Source organism: Coturnix japonica, chromosome 7 (assembly GCF_001577835.2).
Source record: "Coturnix japonica isolate 7356 chromosome 7, Coturnix japonica 2.1, whole genome shotgun sequence".
Classification (NCBI taxonomy): domain Eukaryota; kingdom Metazoa; phylum Chordata; class Aves; order Galliformes; family Phasianidae; genus Coturnix; species Coturnix japonica.
The window spans coordinates 26941043-26956932 of record NC_029522.1 but is presented as its reverse complement, the minus strand read 5'-3'; the positions used below and the strand labels follow the sequence as shown (position 1 = coordinate 26956932).

Below are 15890 nucleotides of genomic sequence, written 5' to 3'. Positions count from 1 at the left end.
CTAGCAAAGTGGTAGTTAATACAAAGCGCTGCTATTAAATTGAAAACAATACTGTGTTTAAGAGGTAGAGTTTCTTTTCCTCCTTTCACAGATGTTTGTGGCGTTACAGAGGAGTACAGGGAACTAGAGCAACTTTTAACCAGGTTACAGGGATTTCTGCTCAACACCAACTTACACAAGTTAACAGAAGGAACAACAAGGAACAAGCCTGCACAATCTCCACAACTGAACAGCTCCTTGCCGCCCCCAATCCATCCTGCATCTGCTCCCTTCTTCCCTTTCTCAGTGCCAAGGACAGATGGATGGAGAGAAGGGACGGTGCAGTTCTAGCAAAGACAATACCTAGACACAGTAACTTATCCTGCTTAGCACAGCGAGCAACACTGGAGAACCTATGGCAGCTTTGGGCAGCAAGCAGAGAACTGTCATTGAGTAAACATAAAAGGAAGGGCTGACACATAGAAGTGACTCCATGGTAATCTGTTAGAACATAACTCTTGATCCACACAGAGTAAGGATAAAGGACAGCAGATTCACCTGCTAAGGATTTCATATGAAGAACTGTTTTGTTTTGCTAAAGCTATCAATATCTAATTTAATTATGCTGAATATTGAATTCTACTTGTGTAACCCCAAATTGTCAATATATTATTTCATTCCTAAGCATTTCAGGTCCTTTCCTTCAAGACGATTCATCACAATTCATTGAATTTCAATGCGCTGCCCAATTTTTCTTCTTTGCTTGTATACCAAAATTACTTATTGTAAAATACTTATTTTAAAACAGTGATGATGACAAATATACAGCCCCAATGTGATTTCAAGGATGCACTTCATATAAAAAAACCTCAGTGATAAATAAGTTGCGTGTTCATGGGATAGGAAGCAGAATAATTACTCAACTGCTTTAAATAAATTGTGGTACCTAATGTTAATCAGGTTTAGTAACCTCGAAAAAAAGGAAGTGAATGTACATTCATTTATATTCATTAACTACGCAGGTTTTCTATTTTAGGAATGTTAAAGGGTTATCAAGAGATTTTTTTATGATTTCACCTACAGAACATCAAACCTTGGATCCAAAGCACAATGTTTCACTTTAAGCATTTTTTTCACGTCTCCAAGTTTTCTCCTCAAAAACGTATTGAGCAAAAATTATCTGAACTATTGATATATTAAAATAATAGGATGTTAAATAAAGAGGATTTGAACCTTGGGAATGCTGACTTTCTCCATATTGCTTCAAAGGATAAAGGACTTGAAAGCATTGATGTCAAGTGGTAATTATTCCTGACCTGAAGTGACTGGAAAGTCAGAGTCAACAAGGTTTTTGATACCAAAAAGAAACCAGAAAAACCTTCAAAAGTTCAAGATACATGAAGGCAAAACCACTGTTTCAGCCTCTATTATTTTGGGCTTCCAAAATGTAGCGTGCTGCCAATCAACAGTTCTCTGGTTTGTTGTACCTCCCATGTGTGAGGGAGCTGCCTGAAACCTGGTGGATCCAGTACTGGAAAATAAGGGGAAGACAAAGACAGGGACATGTTATAAAGGGCCTTTACAAATTAATTTCTGTATAGGTGTAGATCATTTCAACTTTCCCTGCTGTCAGAAAGCCCCACTTTTTGGTGTCACACGAATCCCCAGAAACAGGGTACCTCCTAATCTACTGCTTCTCTGGTCTGAGCTGATAATCCCTGCCTGTCAGCCCCTGGGTGCCCAGCAGCACAGGAACTTAAAGTCTTGAAGGGGCAGTGCACAGTTTAATGAAACAGAACAGCCAAGTCAAGCTGATCAAGGAACCAAAGTGCTGAGCCCTTAAACTTGTTCATGAATGGCATCATGTCTGAGGTAGGAACTGTAATCATAAATGCCACGCTCTGCGACACCTGCAAGAGCCTGCTGTGGCTCGTTGACTCTGTCCACGTGTCACAGAAAAGCTGCTTTCCTCCTAACATCTTAACTGATTTGGGAGCAATTTCTCACCTTGATTGTTAAGGGCTAAAACCAAAATAAATGTAATCAATTACAGCATTCGAGGCCCAGGAGGAAATTTCAAAAGCAGCTTTCAGGGTCAGGCTTTCAGTAAAAAATAGATCCTTGCTGACAATAGGCAGAGCATCTCTGAGCTTAGCAGAGCTGACAGCTACATATGCAAGACAACTGCACCACGTAAATTTTGAGTGTGTCATAGGAACAGGAACTCCTTTGGCTGATTCTTGGCACGCAGAATGGTTAACCTTACATTTAATGGCAGAAGTTAACCCAAATAAGGTCCATGCTATTCAGTCTGAAGGGAAAATAAATCAATTCTGGTTCCCATGGGCAGGATTTCACCACTTGATTAGAGAAAGAAATGAATCTTTAAAGCATGCTTACAGGAAAGGTATTTTCCATTTGCATGAGAGATGGGAATGGCTGCATCCCAAGTTAATGAAATCAAGTCTTCTGTGCCTGTTTGAGGATTTCATCTATTTGAATTATGCAAATATCAAATATAACTTCATTGTATAAAACTTCAAAATGAGAATGCTATCCATACTTGCAGAGAGGACAAAATAATATCCCCACTCCCCAAGCTTAACACTGATTGAAAGCCAGCAAGAGGTTATGATTTGGTCCTACAGCACTGTGTTCATGCCTTGACAGTCAATTTAGAGGACATTCTTGCCTGTCAGTAAATAAACATTAAGTCGTTTTAAATTGCACTTCCATTTGATAAGGTTAAAGCAATTCTCTCTTGCAGAAAGGCACTCAGAGGCAGGTTTTTGAATGCTAGTCATCAGACACACAGCGACTAATGGCCACGTCTACTGTGGAAGAGATTATCAAGGCAGAGTGGCATAGTGGATCTGTGGCAGCAAGGTGAAGAATGACACAGGTGATAGCTTGTCCTTAACTCAGAGACTCTAAAATGATGGAAATTAATCCTTCATTTACAGACGGGGATCCATGTGTGCAGCAAGTTCTATGGTCCCAGACCAGAATTCTTAAAGTATCTCTTTCCCAGCAGGTATTTGCCAAGACAACGTTCACCTTGGGTAAGCTTGCTGGACCCTCTTTGCGAGTTCAGCACCCTGCTAAAAGAGTCACGCAGCAAAAAGTGATAAATAGAACCTCCTCCTTTCCGCTCAGTGAGGCTTGGGCTTCAGGACCAGGACACCTGGTATGCCCATCCCAACCACAAACCGGTAGAAATCATCATGTTGCCTACCTCAGAAACCAAACTAGTTTGGCCTGGATCTGCACTTGGAAGGCTGTCCGTGAACATGCCCTTTGCATGACTGGAAATTTTCTCATTTCTGTCTGTACTCATTCACGGCCCCTACAGACCTATTAGTTCTTGTGCCAACGCCATCATTTAGATCAATGCAGAGAACATGGTAATATTTTGTAATATCAGAGCATTTGTACTGCAGGACAATGTTTCCTAAATTGTCAATATGCTCTTTGTAATAGAAAAGAATTCATTTAAATGTTGGCTTGGACCGGAAGACAAATAGAAAGGGGACATTTGAATTTCAAGTTGCTATCAGAAAGCTTTTTAGAATTCAACAGACACCCCTATGAGCAAAGAATTGGAAAAGCAAAGGGAATCACGACAATGGAAAGTTCCTCTCCCTAGATATCAAATTCTAACAACTATCTCCCACGGCTGCCTCCAAGTACAGGACACGGGGAACAAGAAGAACACTAAAAGAGAAATGAAGTACACATCTCCAGAGGGACAGAGAGATGAGGACCAACCTGGCTTTGCTCAGAAACCACTCTGACTGAAGGATGACGGTCCCTTGTACTCACCAGATGAACAGATAGTAATTTCAGAAAAGCATTTCTTTTAGCTGTTCTATTGCTGGTTATTCTTTTTGTAGACTAAATTAGCGAATCCATACTCAGCGTAGATTTAAAGCTCTACACATTCAAAGTTAATCAGGGGGGCTATGACTTTCAGCCAGTCTGTAAGCCAAAGGGGAAGATTCATGCATGCCAGAGGGAAGGTCCCAGGCTACACAACTGAAAAAATGGCAACTGCAAACTCATCGACATAAGGTTGGGGAGCCCTGGGTTATTTCTAAAGATCAACAACAAGGCTTTAAGATTGATTGCACCCAGTCACTCCGCATATGGCTCTTACTGGATCAGTTCTGCAAGATTTTCAACTCAGAGCACAAACCAGATTTTCCTCTTTCTCAGTACTAACTTCCCAGTGTACTTACATATGACTCAAAGTCATATTCATGCTTTTACTACATTGAACAATATAACCTCATTTTAGTTTTCATTAAAGGTTTGTCTCCCCATTCCTCAATCATCCTAGCAGCCCTTCTTTCTTAAATAAACATGGTTGTTATGTATCACATTTGTCAAAAGTTCAAGTTTAATCAAGGACATACTTTAAGCCTTTGTACTTTAGTAGCAAAACTACTGGCCTAACAACGATCAAGCTTTCAAATGAGTATATCTGCAAATACCAATAGCTGCTTTTACAAATCTAGGAGTTGTTGTCATCATTGTTACCACTAGAATGTAGGTATTTAGACTTTCAAGACAAAAAGATCACTCAAATACCATCTTTTGAACATCTCTGACACAACCCAATCCAGTCACGGTAGACACCTGTGTTCCTTTGAACAGGTCTTTCTGATCCGCCAAATAAGCTCGTGACAGAATGTCAAAAGGCTTTTAGCGGTGTTTCACTATCTGAAGGGCAAAAGCAAACAATTCCACTTGAAGAGCACACTTTCTTTTGCCTTTGCCCTTCAGCATACCACAATAGTTCTTATCTGTTGGCTAAAAACTGGCATGGTAATGTACACACAGCAAAGCCTGGGTCTCCCCACACATTAGTGCTAAGGGAACACAAGCTTTTGTTACCATGAAAGTTTAAAACCTGATTGTTGCACCCACCATAGCAGCTCCAAGTGCTTTTATAATCTAGCTAACCTCACACATTTCCTTGAGATTCCATTCTTGAACATCTTCATTCTTAATGCCTTTAAGCATTTTAATTATCTTTTTGTTCCACCATCTTACAAAGCGCATCTTCCTCTGTCTGCTTGAAGGCAGATCCCAATTTCTTGCCTGTTTTGGCATATATAGAAAATTTTGGAGCAGATGTAGTGGGATAGACCTAGCACTCATCTCTTCGTGATAATCCCACACAGACAACTGTGGGAGAAGGAACAATCATAGAGGGATTTTCCTGCACTATTCATATCAAGGTTCTGGCACTCAGCAATATGAGGACTTTCCAAAGTAGAGACTGTTCCTGTACCTTGTGACAGCGCTATCCTTTAAGGTTATAATTCATCTCATTTGGAGCCCACTTCTTTCTCAATTTGTATCCACAACAGTAAGATCCACAACAGTAAGATCCACAATTCAGATTTTACACTTCACAGATAAACTATAAACTTTTTCTAGGAAGGAGCAACCAGGACAGTCCCCTGACATTCCTCCAAATCAAAATCACCCTCAGCAGCACCCTGCTAGCTACGAAAAATAAAACACAAGAACAGAAAGTCATCTGTGCTGAGTGAGGACTAATATGGATAGTTAAGCAATACTGCCTTTTCTACTACACCTCTGTGCCTGGAGTTCTTTTCACATGAGTACAGTTGAGTTTCCTGGTAATAATTATGTATGTGCACCTGTCTGCAGATGGTCAAGTCAAGTGAGCACTGAGAACTCTCCCTCCGTATGTTTCCCTAAGCGTACAGTTGGTTTCTAAGAGACTCTCAACTCTATCCCCATAAGCTATAATTTCAATTTAAGTATCTTCTTTAAAAAATAAAAAAATCACTGAAATAAACAGGGTGAGTGTGTTTAAGAGAATTAAATGTAACAAACTACTCTGAAGCAACTTAAGGAGAAGTAAGGGAAAATTAGCTCATAACAATACTAGACCTGTTCTTCAGTTTCACCTTTTCACTATAAGTTAGTGACTATATGTTTAAGAGGATCTCAGCAAACTCATTTAATCCATAATGGTTTGACCTTGATATTACTCGTGCACCCACAACAGGGATCAGAGGCTAACGGCTTCCTCACTTAAGTGTAAGGCTGACATCCAGCAGTGCAAACACACTTTCAGTGCCCTGAGGGAAGGCTAAGAAGATGCTGCATGTTGTGCCAACCATCTGCTGAAATCTTAATGGTTTATTTTCTCTGGAAATTCCTTCTTAATGGTTTCTGTATGTGTGTGTATGTTCATTATTATTATTATTATTTAAAACTCTGCTACCTATCCATTAAAATTACAGGCTTAGAAATTCACTTGTAACAGCAAAGGAGACTAAAATAATCTTTAACCTGTTGGTTGGCAGTTCATCTGTCCTCAGCTTCTAGAACAAATTTTGCCTTTAGGAAATCAAGAAGTTATCGAGGATAAAATTGAAAGCTTCATATTACTAATAAGTACTCAGATATTAAAGCTCTCTTCCATTAAAATTCAGAGGCTAGCAATCATTGTTTAAAGATAACGGTCTTAACATCAGCAAGGAAAATAAAAGATTTTGTTTAGTGAAATGTGATATAATTGGAATATGAAACAAAAGAGGAATAGATATCACGTTTAATTTTCACAGGTGAAGACTTCAATAAATCATCTGTGAACTTGCCATAAATGAGCCCTGTTTACTAAACTGGGAAGTCGTAAGAGCAATTTGTGCTTGAGTGTCTGGCTCAGAAGAAATATCAAGACAGAAAGTGGAAAATTAACACTTAAACAATAGTCTCTTGACCAAAGAATAAAGGAATAGACAAAAATCAATGGGATGTGGTTTCCCAACACACAGGTGATGATTTCTAGCTAAGGACAATCTACCATTTCATATCTGGAGCAACATATATTTCTCCACTTTGACAGAAATAAATCTTCCTTTTCTTTTACTCATTCTTTGGAGAACAAGTCAGTTCCCAAGGTCTCTCTACCTGTGAGCAAACATCCTAGAGATGCACTGCTATGATCCAGAGTGGGTTTTTCAGAAGCTGAGACAACTGTAACTCAGCTCCCCAAAAGCAAAAATCCCCACATCCACCTTCCTCTCCTGTGTATACCTGGGGGTGCCAGGTATAGCCACAAAGTATGAGGAGAAGACGCACAAATGTATTACCTACAGCTTATGAAAAAGAGAGAAAAATGATAATAATAACAATAAAAGATAAAATAATAAACTAAGTTTAAGGCCAAGTAGCAGTCTTTAATGAGGTTAATACCTTTAAAGACTGAGCAAAGGCAAGTGCAGCACAGAAGTACTTCAGAAAACTCAGCTGTTCACATAGCCCCCTGGACAACACAGATGGCAGAGGATAAAGATGCTCATGCTGTGTGTGCCGCAGGATGAGCTGGGCTGAAGTAAGACTCCAACATCTACAGCTCACTGTCAGACCAGGTGAAATACTCATTTCCTTGCAGGCATCAGCCAAAAGACAGAAGTATGGCTGTGATTACACTGAGCACCACTAAAGCATCCATTGTACTCTCAGGTTTCTCATTCACAGAAGCAAAGACAGTAGCTGTATGCCCACAGACACTGTATGGATATCACATTATTATGTGGATTACTCCAGTGATGAACTTGATGCTCTGAGTATAGTGTTTTGAGGTAAGGTTGTTTTTAAAGCTGCAGACTTCACTTTGAAACAATTTTTAAGTACTCTAAAGCAACGTGTAATCACATATTGATTTTTCCATTAAAACTACAAAAAGTCTTAAATACCCAGGGGGTTCTGGCCTCAATTAGTCCCCATTCTTACATCCCTTTTCTTTCTGTTCCCTTTTGCCATCCTTCAATATAGGAGGAGAGGAAGACTGTCTACTTAAGTCAAAAGCACAGCTTTCTAGTACATGAGTCTAGTCAAAAGCAGCAGCACATAAATTGCTTTCTCTACAACAGGGAGGAAAATTATGCTCATTTTTGCTTACATTCGTTTTTAAATTAGTGGGAAAATCGAAAATATCCATATATCTTGACTGGAAATTTGCCTTGCATGTATTTTCCTGTGGCTGTGTTTGTGTTTTGATGCATTTTTCTTTAAACCAACAGAAATCTTAGAGCTCGTCAGAGTAGGCTGTACCAGATTGGCTCAAAAAGCTGTTATCCATGGATGCAGTCTTTCCATTTCATCTGTTGAACTGCTGAGCTTTGGTTTTATGCTACCAGTGTGCATTACCATCAATTAGTTTTGCTGTTGACATCAGGTTAATACTTTTGTAGAAAAGAAACACAGATTTTCCTGAAAACCACCAAGAAAATCTCCTGCTTTGATCTTCGTTCCAGAAATCAACACTTATAGCAAAAATCTTGCTTGCAACTGAGGGTGGGTGTCTCATTCAGCTGAATGGCCTGAGCCCAGTCCTTTGGTCCTTTTGCCTGCTCCATCCCTGCTCCATTTCAGAGCACACAGCCTCCTGCACATCTTATGTATTTTGAAACTCTGCTCAGGGGAGTATATGGATGAAGATACCACATAAAACACAAAGATGAAAATCATATACAGCCTACAACGTATTTATCTTCAGGCACCCCTCCAAGAAAGCCTCTGAAGAAAGGCAGCTGAGTGGAATGACTAAAGAAATGAACCGAGAGGAGTCAATGAAGCTGAGTTTAAAGAACATGGGCTAGAGCTGTGTTCTTCCAGAATCTAATCAATTAGGTTATTCTTTCAATGTTATTCTATCCCCAAGTTTTACCTTTTTCAATAAGGAAAAAAAAAAACCCAGCCACTTCCAGCCTATGAAGAAGCATCTAATTTTCCTGTACCAGAAGCCCCACTATTGTCAAGTTATACTGTGATAACCACGTATTTTTTGCAGAGTATTTGAAGTAATTTGTCCTCCTGAAAATCCAATTGCCAAGCGCCTCGTGAAATACATTTCCATAGCGATTTTCAGAAAGGCTATTTCTACACACAATACCTTCATTCTGAGCAAAACATTAATCTGCCAGCACTAGGATATGGGGGGAATGGTGCACCGGCTTATGTTCTTGAGATCTTTTAAATTTCAGACTCCATGTTTTATCTAGCTCTAGCTTATGGGCAGGTTCAGCTGTAGTCTCCAGTTAAGTAGCTCCTGCTGTCTGCATCTACTGCAACCATTTCATAGCAGCTGGATTAATTCGGTGCTTCTCCCTCCTGAAAGAAGCTCGGGATGGACAGATGTCTCTCTGCAATGCCAGGAGACAGAAAAGCACTGCTCAGCTGCTGAGATGCTGGCTGGCAAGTGGCAAAGTACCCACAGCACCGAGCAACTCGTGTAGCAGGACCCCTCTGCTGTGCTAGCAGAGAAGAGCACTGTTCCAACAGGCAAACTGGAAGCATACGCAAAGACAAGCAGTGGCTATAGCAACACTAAGAGACTTTTCTATTCCAGCTTATTTACTGTGGTAGGCCTGAAGCTGCCTCATTCAATATAACTTAGACCTTCAGCAGAAGCACAAAACTAAAGCTGGCAAGAGAAATATCACAGAAGCTTTAGAAGCAATAAATTTTTCATTTGAGGCAGTCAAAACTTGCTTCATCACAGAGTACAAGTCCAGGTCAGTCAGATGTAGCCTGATGACAAGCTGCTGTTGTATAAAGGCTTTGTACTAGCAAGCAGGTTAGAAAGGAATTAGGTGACACCAGTGCGAGTGGGCAGTGTTGGCACAGAGCAGCTGGTGCCAAGGCAAACACCACTGGCAAGGGACACAGAGGTCCTATCCTATCCCACTTCCCAGCAAAGAGCTACCTGGTAGCCTTCAAGTTGTATTGTTTCAACTAAGAAAGCACAATCTTTCACCAACACTGCTAATTATTGCACTACCTGGCTGTCTTCTACAGGCTTCTGTTTCTACCATGGGGGGGGGGGGTGAGAAACTACTATTAAAAAACGCTGCCACAAACCACTCAAACAGTTACTTTCAGATAGATTCTCCTTGCTATTCACAACAGCTCACACTCATCCAGAACCCTCACTAGATCTCCTGTCACAACACAAGTAAAGCCGCCTTAAATGACCCGGTGCCTACCAGTTAGATTTGCTCCCTTCACAGTGATGGGTTGACCCACTGTAGGCAGGGAGGTTTTGCCTCCTCACTCATAAGATAAATAAAAAAAATCACAAGCACAGGCCACAGGAAGCGCGCCCTGGTCTAGCCAAAAGCATGAAATGCCTAATTTCAAGAGCAGGAATATTATGCAGAGACTTACACGTGTTATTGTATCTGTGATATATTACTGCCAAGAGCAGTCATGGGAAAGAAGCTGGAAACAATAGAACTGCACAGCCTCATTTATAGAAGCAAAAGTGATTTTCTCCAGAACAGTGGGATAATTTTACATTCCTCCACTGGGGTGAATCTACCAACATTTAAGCTGAACTGCCTCTGGAAGTATTTCCTCTACAACAACAGGTGCAAAATTCTTGCACCAATTCCTGCTCTCCACTATAAGCATTGCCAAAAACACCACAGACGTCAAATCCTCAACCAGCCTCTCCGGGCTTTAAGCCCAAGGACTTGATCTTCACAAGCCCTTCCCCAGCTGAGCACAGCCTGCCCATCACCTTGCTGCTCCCCTTGCTCAGCCCCTTGTCACCCTCCTCCACCACAGCTGCGATGTCAGCCCATCTGCAGCTCCTCCTGCAAGCCTCAGTGCCACCCAGAGCAAGCAGTCTTTCACTTTCAACATTTCCAATTCATTTTCATGAATTTTCTAAAGTGCCGCACAATAACGTGACAATAAAAAAGCACCAGTTCCATCTCACGTCTCTTTCTGCTCGGCTTTTTCTCATCGTCAGGAGATTTATGAGTTTAATTCTCTGTTTTGTTGAACTTACCACTTTTAACAACTAGAAAATGCTAAATTGTTTTTAATGCTGTTAGATGTTCAAAGACATCTTGCTATACACCGTCATTCACATTTCACATTAAAAGTGAAATATGTTGTAAACGAGCAAATATTTGTTTTAATTTGACCCATCTGTTAAATGAAAAACAAAGAGGACTTCTAAATCACTATATTTAAATTCAGCGATTTGTAAACAATTTATATGTTCATTTATTCTGGGTTAAAACTGCCCTAAAGCATCACTCTTATGAGATCTCCAAATTAAATTGCTTTGCATTGTTCTCAGGGATGCAGGCTACAGTTTCTTCCTCTTCAGTTTATTAATTTATTTCCCAACAGAAGTTAATTAGCAAGACTCATATTAAGAGCCATTCGAAAGATGCCTGAAATAGTTTTGGGGAATTCGCAGAAGTATCTACTTGTTCCAAAAAGCTGAGAAAGCATCAAATATTGGTGTCAAATTCCCTCAAGACAGAGGACAAGCTGGTTGTTTTCATTCAGCTTCTTAACACTTCTGCAAGCAGCAATGGGTCTGCTCCAATACACACTGGACCATCACCAAGCAAGAACAACAGCCAAGGAGGGGAAGAAAAGCCTCAGTAACTAACCTTCACCTCCCACCCTGGCCAGAACTTCTGCAGAGTTGGGATCTTAGACCGGACTTTGATGCAGCTGTGGATGATGATTTACAAGAGCAGCCAGATCTACAGACATTTAAGGATCCCACAGCAGCACTTAACTTAAAGAGCAAAGCCTTATCTCTCTTTTTCATCTGTGCAACATACTGTATTTAGCTGCAGCTGTTAAACTTCTACCCCAGCAGACTGAGCTTTCAGTGGAGTTAAGGATATCAAAAGCCCTTTCAATCATCCTGATGTGGGGTCTCTCGTCCATGACTCACAGTCACCTGGCAGAAGATGATTGCTTCTCTAAATGAACCCTAGGCATGAAGAAGAGATCAGTGCAGCCTTAAGTGCCACATCTCCCAGGCAGACAGTGACAGGACAAGGAGGAATGGATTAAACTAAAAAAGGGGAGATATAATTAGATATTAGGAGGTCGGGTTTTTTTTAACTCAGATTGAAATGAAACAGCCTGCCCAAAGAAATTATGGGTGCCCCATGCCTGCAGGTGTTCAAGGTCAGTTCGGATCTAGTGGATGGCATCCCTGTCAACCCTGGATACGGGGGATGGAAGTAGGAGATCTTTAAGATCACTTCCAACCCAAGCCATTCCACAATCTCCTACATAAAGCCCTCATCACACTCTGTGGCAGCACAGCTCCATCCTTTCCCAACACCCTCAAGTTACCAGCCCTATCTATCAAAAAACAGAACAAAACACTAATAAAAAAGCTAATCTGCACAAAGCTTTAGAAGTGGACAGACCCACGAGTTTTAACTCCCTCTCTCAACACCAAGCAGAACACCAAAAAGCAATATAGAAATCCTAGGTTGGCTGTTCATTTATACTCAAGATGGTTCATTCATTATATCCAGTATCGTATTGAACAACTCAACAAAACAAAAACTAGCCGTAATTCAGCCAAGACATGATTAAGGATGGCTCTAAGCGCATCAACATGGAAACTGTGTGGATCACAGCCTGGAAAGATTCCAAGCTGGTGAAATGACAGCTTGATTAGTTTTTGTCTGACAAATGCAGCAGGAAAGATCAGAATCAAACATAATTCCAAATATATATAGGTCTTCAAATAAAACCACAAACCATCCCCCCTCTCACCCCCCATAAAAAAAACCCAAAGAGGGCAACAGCTATTTGCAAGACCAAATCAGCTCTTCAGCCCAGCTTTCTTAATGTTCAGACGCAACCCAGCCACAAGAGCCCCTTGAGAGCACCCCAAATTAGTAAGTAATTGCCTTCAGAGTGGGACTAAGTCTAGATTCTGCACATCAGTCTTCCTCTTATGAAGAGTCTGACTAAATATGCACGTATTTCTAATTTAATAGGAAGACATGCAAATAGAGCTGCTTTATATCCTGGCAACTGTGCCTACTTATACAGGTCCAGCATCAGTACCCTGTTCCCACCACTGCATCACACAGGCATGCATTATAATCAGGTTTCTTAAAACACATCACTGTAAGCAACAGCATTCCTTTCCCCTTTGAGCCACAGACCCCTTATATGGAGACACTTGCTAAGACAGAGGCTTCTGGGATCTCCTTCCCTTCTTTGGAAGCAGGAAAGGTGAGGAGTCACTCACCCAGGAATAAAATGATCTGTCTCCTGGAGCTCTTGCCCTCTGAGCTCTCACTCTTCCTTAGGTACTGATCCTGCTGTCCAGGCTCACCCCTCACTGCCACAGTTCCTTTCTTGTGGATCATCAGGGTTTTCATCATGCTGCGGCACATAAAGGCAACGGAGCCCAGCACTATGATGTACACAGCAAAGGCACTGAAAATACTGGCCTGGAAGACAGGCCACTTGGAGGAGAGGCTGGTACAGATGGTCAAATTTTGCTTTAGTTCAGGAAGGAGATGTCTGGCAGTTGGCTTGGTGCAGGCAGTCACACCTTGATAGTCCTCAATGATTTCCAGTGGATACTCCGTGCCCATGGCAAAGAGCAGGGGCAGAGCCACAATGACAGACGTCCCCCAGACAAAAGCAATGAGGATCTTCACTTTACGGGGTCCAGAGACTGCCTTGAACTTGAAGGGGTGGCAGATAGCCACATATCTCTCAAAACTAAGGGTGGCTACATGCAGCACAGTTGCATAACTGCAAGCTTCAAAGAGGAAATAGTACAGCTTGCAAGCCACATTGCCATTTGGGGTGGAAAAGGGCTTCCAAATGGCACTGAAGAACTCCACAGGCATGCCCAGCAGGATGACCAGCAGGTCAGAGCAGGCCAGGCTCACCATGTGGTCAGTAACCTCCTTCTGCAGGTAGCCCTTCTTCTGCAGGATCCTGGTAGTCTTGATGGTGATGCTGTTGCCCAAGATGCCCGCCACAAAGATGCAGATGTCAAGGGAGGCCAAAGTGATCTTGATCCAAGGAGATACCTCAAACTCAGAGATGTGGCTGTGATCAATGAGATGAGAACAGTCTGAAGAGGGTGTTTGTTCAGCCATCAGCAGCCTCTAGGAGGAGGAAGAGAGAGGAAAAGCCTCTCGGATGTTCAGTCTTTTCTCACCTTGCCCCCTACACAAACACGCACAAATCGAAGCAGTCAGGTACAATGAAATCGTCTCAACTAGCCACACCCGTGGGTTTTGTTAGCAACAACTGCTGAGTCAATAATCCAAGTGGGAGAGAAAGTATCTCAGTTCTTACCAGTCTTTACAGCAAACAAGTTCTTGCTCTTTTCGGGTTTTCCTCCCCTTTCCTCTATTGAATGAAGCTACTGCTCCCCAGCCTCCTATGTGATGCGTCCTGCTCTTCGCTCAGCTCTCTTCTCTTCCTGTGAGCAGAGGCAGTTTTCTGTCCTGACCTCAGTAGGAGGAAGTCAGAGTTTCTGTGCAGCCGTGTTAACCATTAACTTAAATCTTGCCAGTCCCCAGTCACTGGTAGCAAAGGAAAGTTAGGGGGAAAAAAAAAAAACACACAAAAAACACGCCCAATTCTGAAATCAGTTCCTGTTACAAGAGCGACTCAGGGACAAAAAAAGGTGCTTCTCCTAAACCTGTTATATCGGTGGGGTGAGGCTGAGTGCGTGAACACACACTGAGGGGAAAATATCTGCTCTTTTAAGTTTAACATTAGCTGGGCTCCAGGCTTTACTTCTCTCTGCAGTGACACCAACGCATCTCACTACTTTACATATCCCTTAATGAAGACCTCAGCATCCGGTGCAGTGGTGTCTGTTATGCAGCTTCTGTGGCCACGGACCAATTTACTTCAATGGAAGGTTCTGGTTTTTAGTTCCTGCTGATGAATCTTCTCACAAGTTATAAATCGAACTCCAGATTTAGACACATTGATTGCCTGCCTTTAAACTTCCATCTTCTCACGTCAGATAACAAAATACTGAAGTCAGTAGTCCCAATTATGCTCATACTTTCTAATAATCAGAAGTAGCAGGGGATGAAAACGTACTTCCCTCTCTTGTGTCTCACCCCAGGGAGAATGAATTTAATGTGCTCTTTAGTTTTAGTTTCAAACCATAGTGCTGAAGGCTCCCAAGGTAACCCCTGGAAACATTTAATTAGAGGGTGTGTATATGGATTAGGGAACCTTTAAATTACAATGCAAAACGGCAGAACAACTTTTGCAGCTATAATCAAGAGAAAGGCCCAGTACAGCAATCTGCTCCAACACCAAATCTAAGAGCAGTGGGTTCACAAAGTGATTTTTATTAACTAGACAAGCTCATGTGACACTTTCAGCTCATGATAAAAGAAGAAACATTAGAAAGCTGTTATTAAGTAGTCTCCTCACATTCACTGGTTATCACTGTACCTCAGCCGCCCAAGTACGTAATGAACAAAAGATGCCCAAAACAGGATAATCAGCACCTGTTTCTATGCATTATTTATGCAGTTCTGTTTTAGAGAAATCACCTCAAACCTTGCACAACTTCAAGCCCTGTAGTCCCAGTCATCTTCCCCTATGTTTGATAATTCACATTTGTTCTGCTCAGACAAGCTTTCTATTATTACTCAATTTCTTTCACTTAATTTTACTTTATAAAAGTGTGAACAAAGATTACATATGCATGACTGAATTGTGGAAATGAAGCTAATTAAAATTTGCTGCTTACCATCAAAGGGGAAAAAGGGAGAGAGAGAGCAAAAGAGAGCAAAGAAGGCCCAATAGGATTAGATCTCCTCCTTTTTTCCACACCAATTATAAAATGCAGAACACAATTTTGCAGTTTTCAATATTATCTTTAGAACATACACAAAGTTTATTAACTTTCTAATAAAAAGCCGGTGCCGCAAAGGGGATAGGAAGGAAAGAGACAATTGTGGATATTCATAAAGTGAGACCAAAAAAAATCCTCCTTGAGTCAGTGGACTAGATAAACTCGCAATGAGCGTTCTAGAAACAGGTAAAAAAATCCCTATCATGGATGATTATAAAAAAAACTATCT

General features: G+C 41.3%; 1 protein-coding gene across 1 annotated transcript in view; it reads right to left on the bottom strand.

Annotated features, from left to right (window-relative positions):
* GPR39 (G protein-coupled receptor 39) overlaps positions 1-14213 on the bottom strand; it is a 58483-nt gene extending 44270 nt beyond the window's left edge. Inside the window, 1 exon segment of the mRNA NM_001323194.1 lies at positions 13061-14213. Coding sequence (NP_001310123.1) covers positions 13061-13928 — 868 coding nt within the window. The 5' untranslated portion in view covers positions 13929-14213.
* Between the last annotated feature and the right edge of the window lie 1677 nt (positions 14214-15890).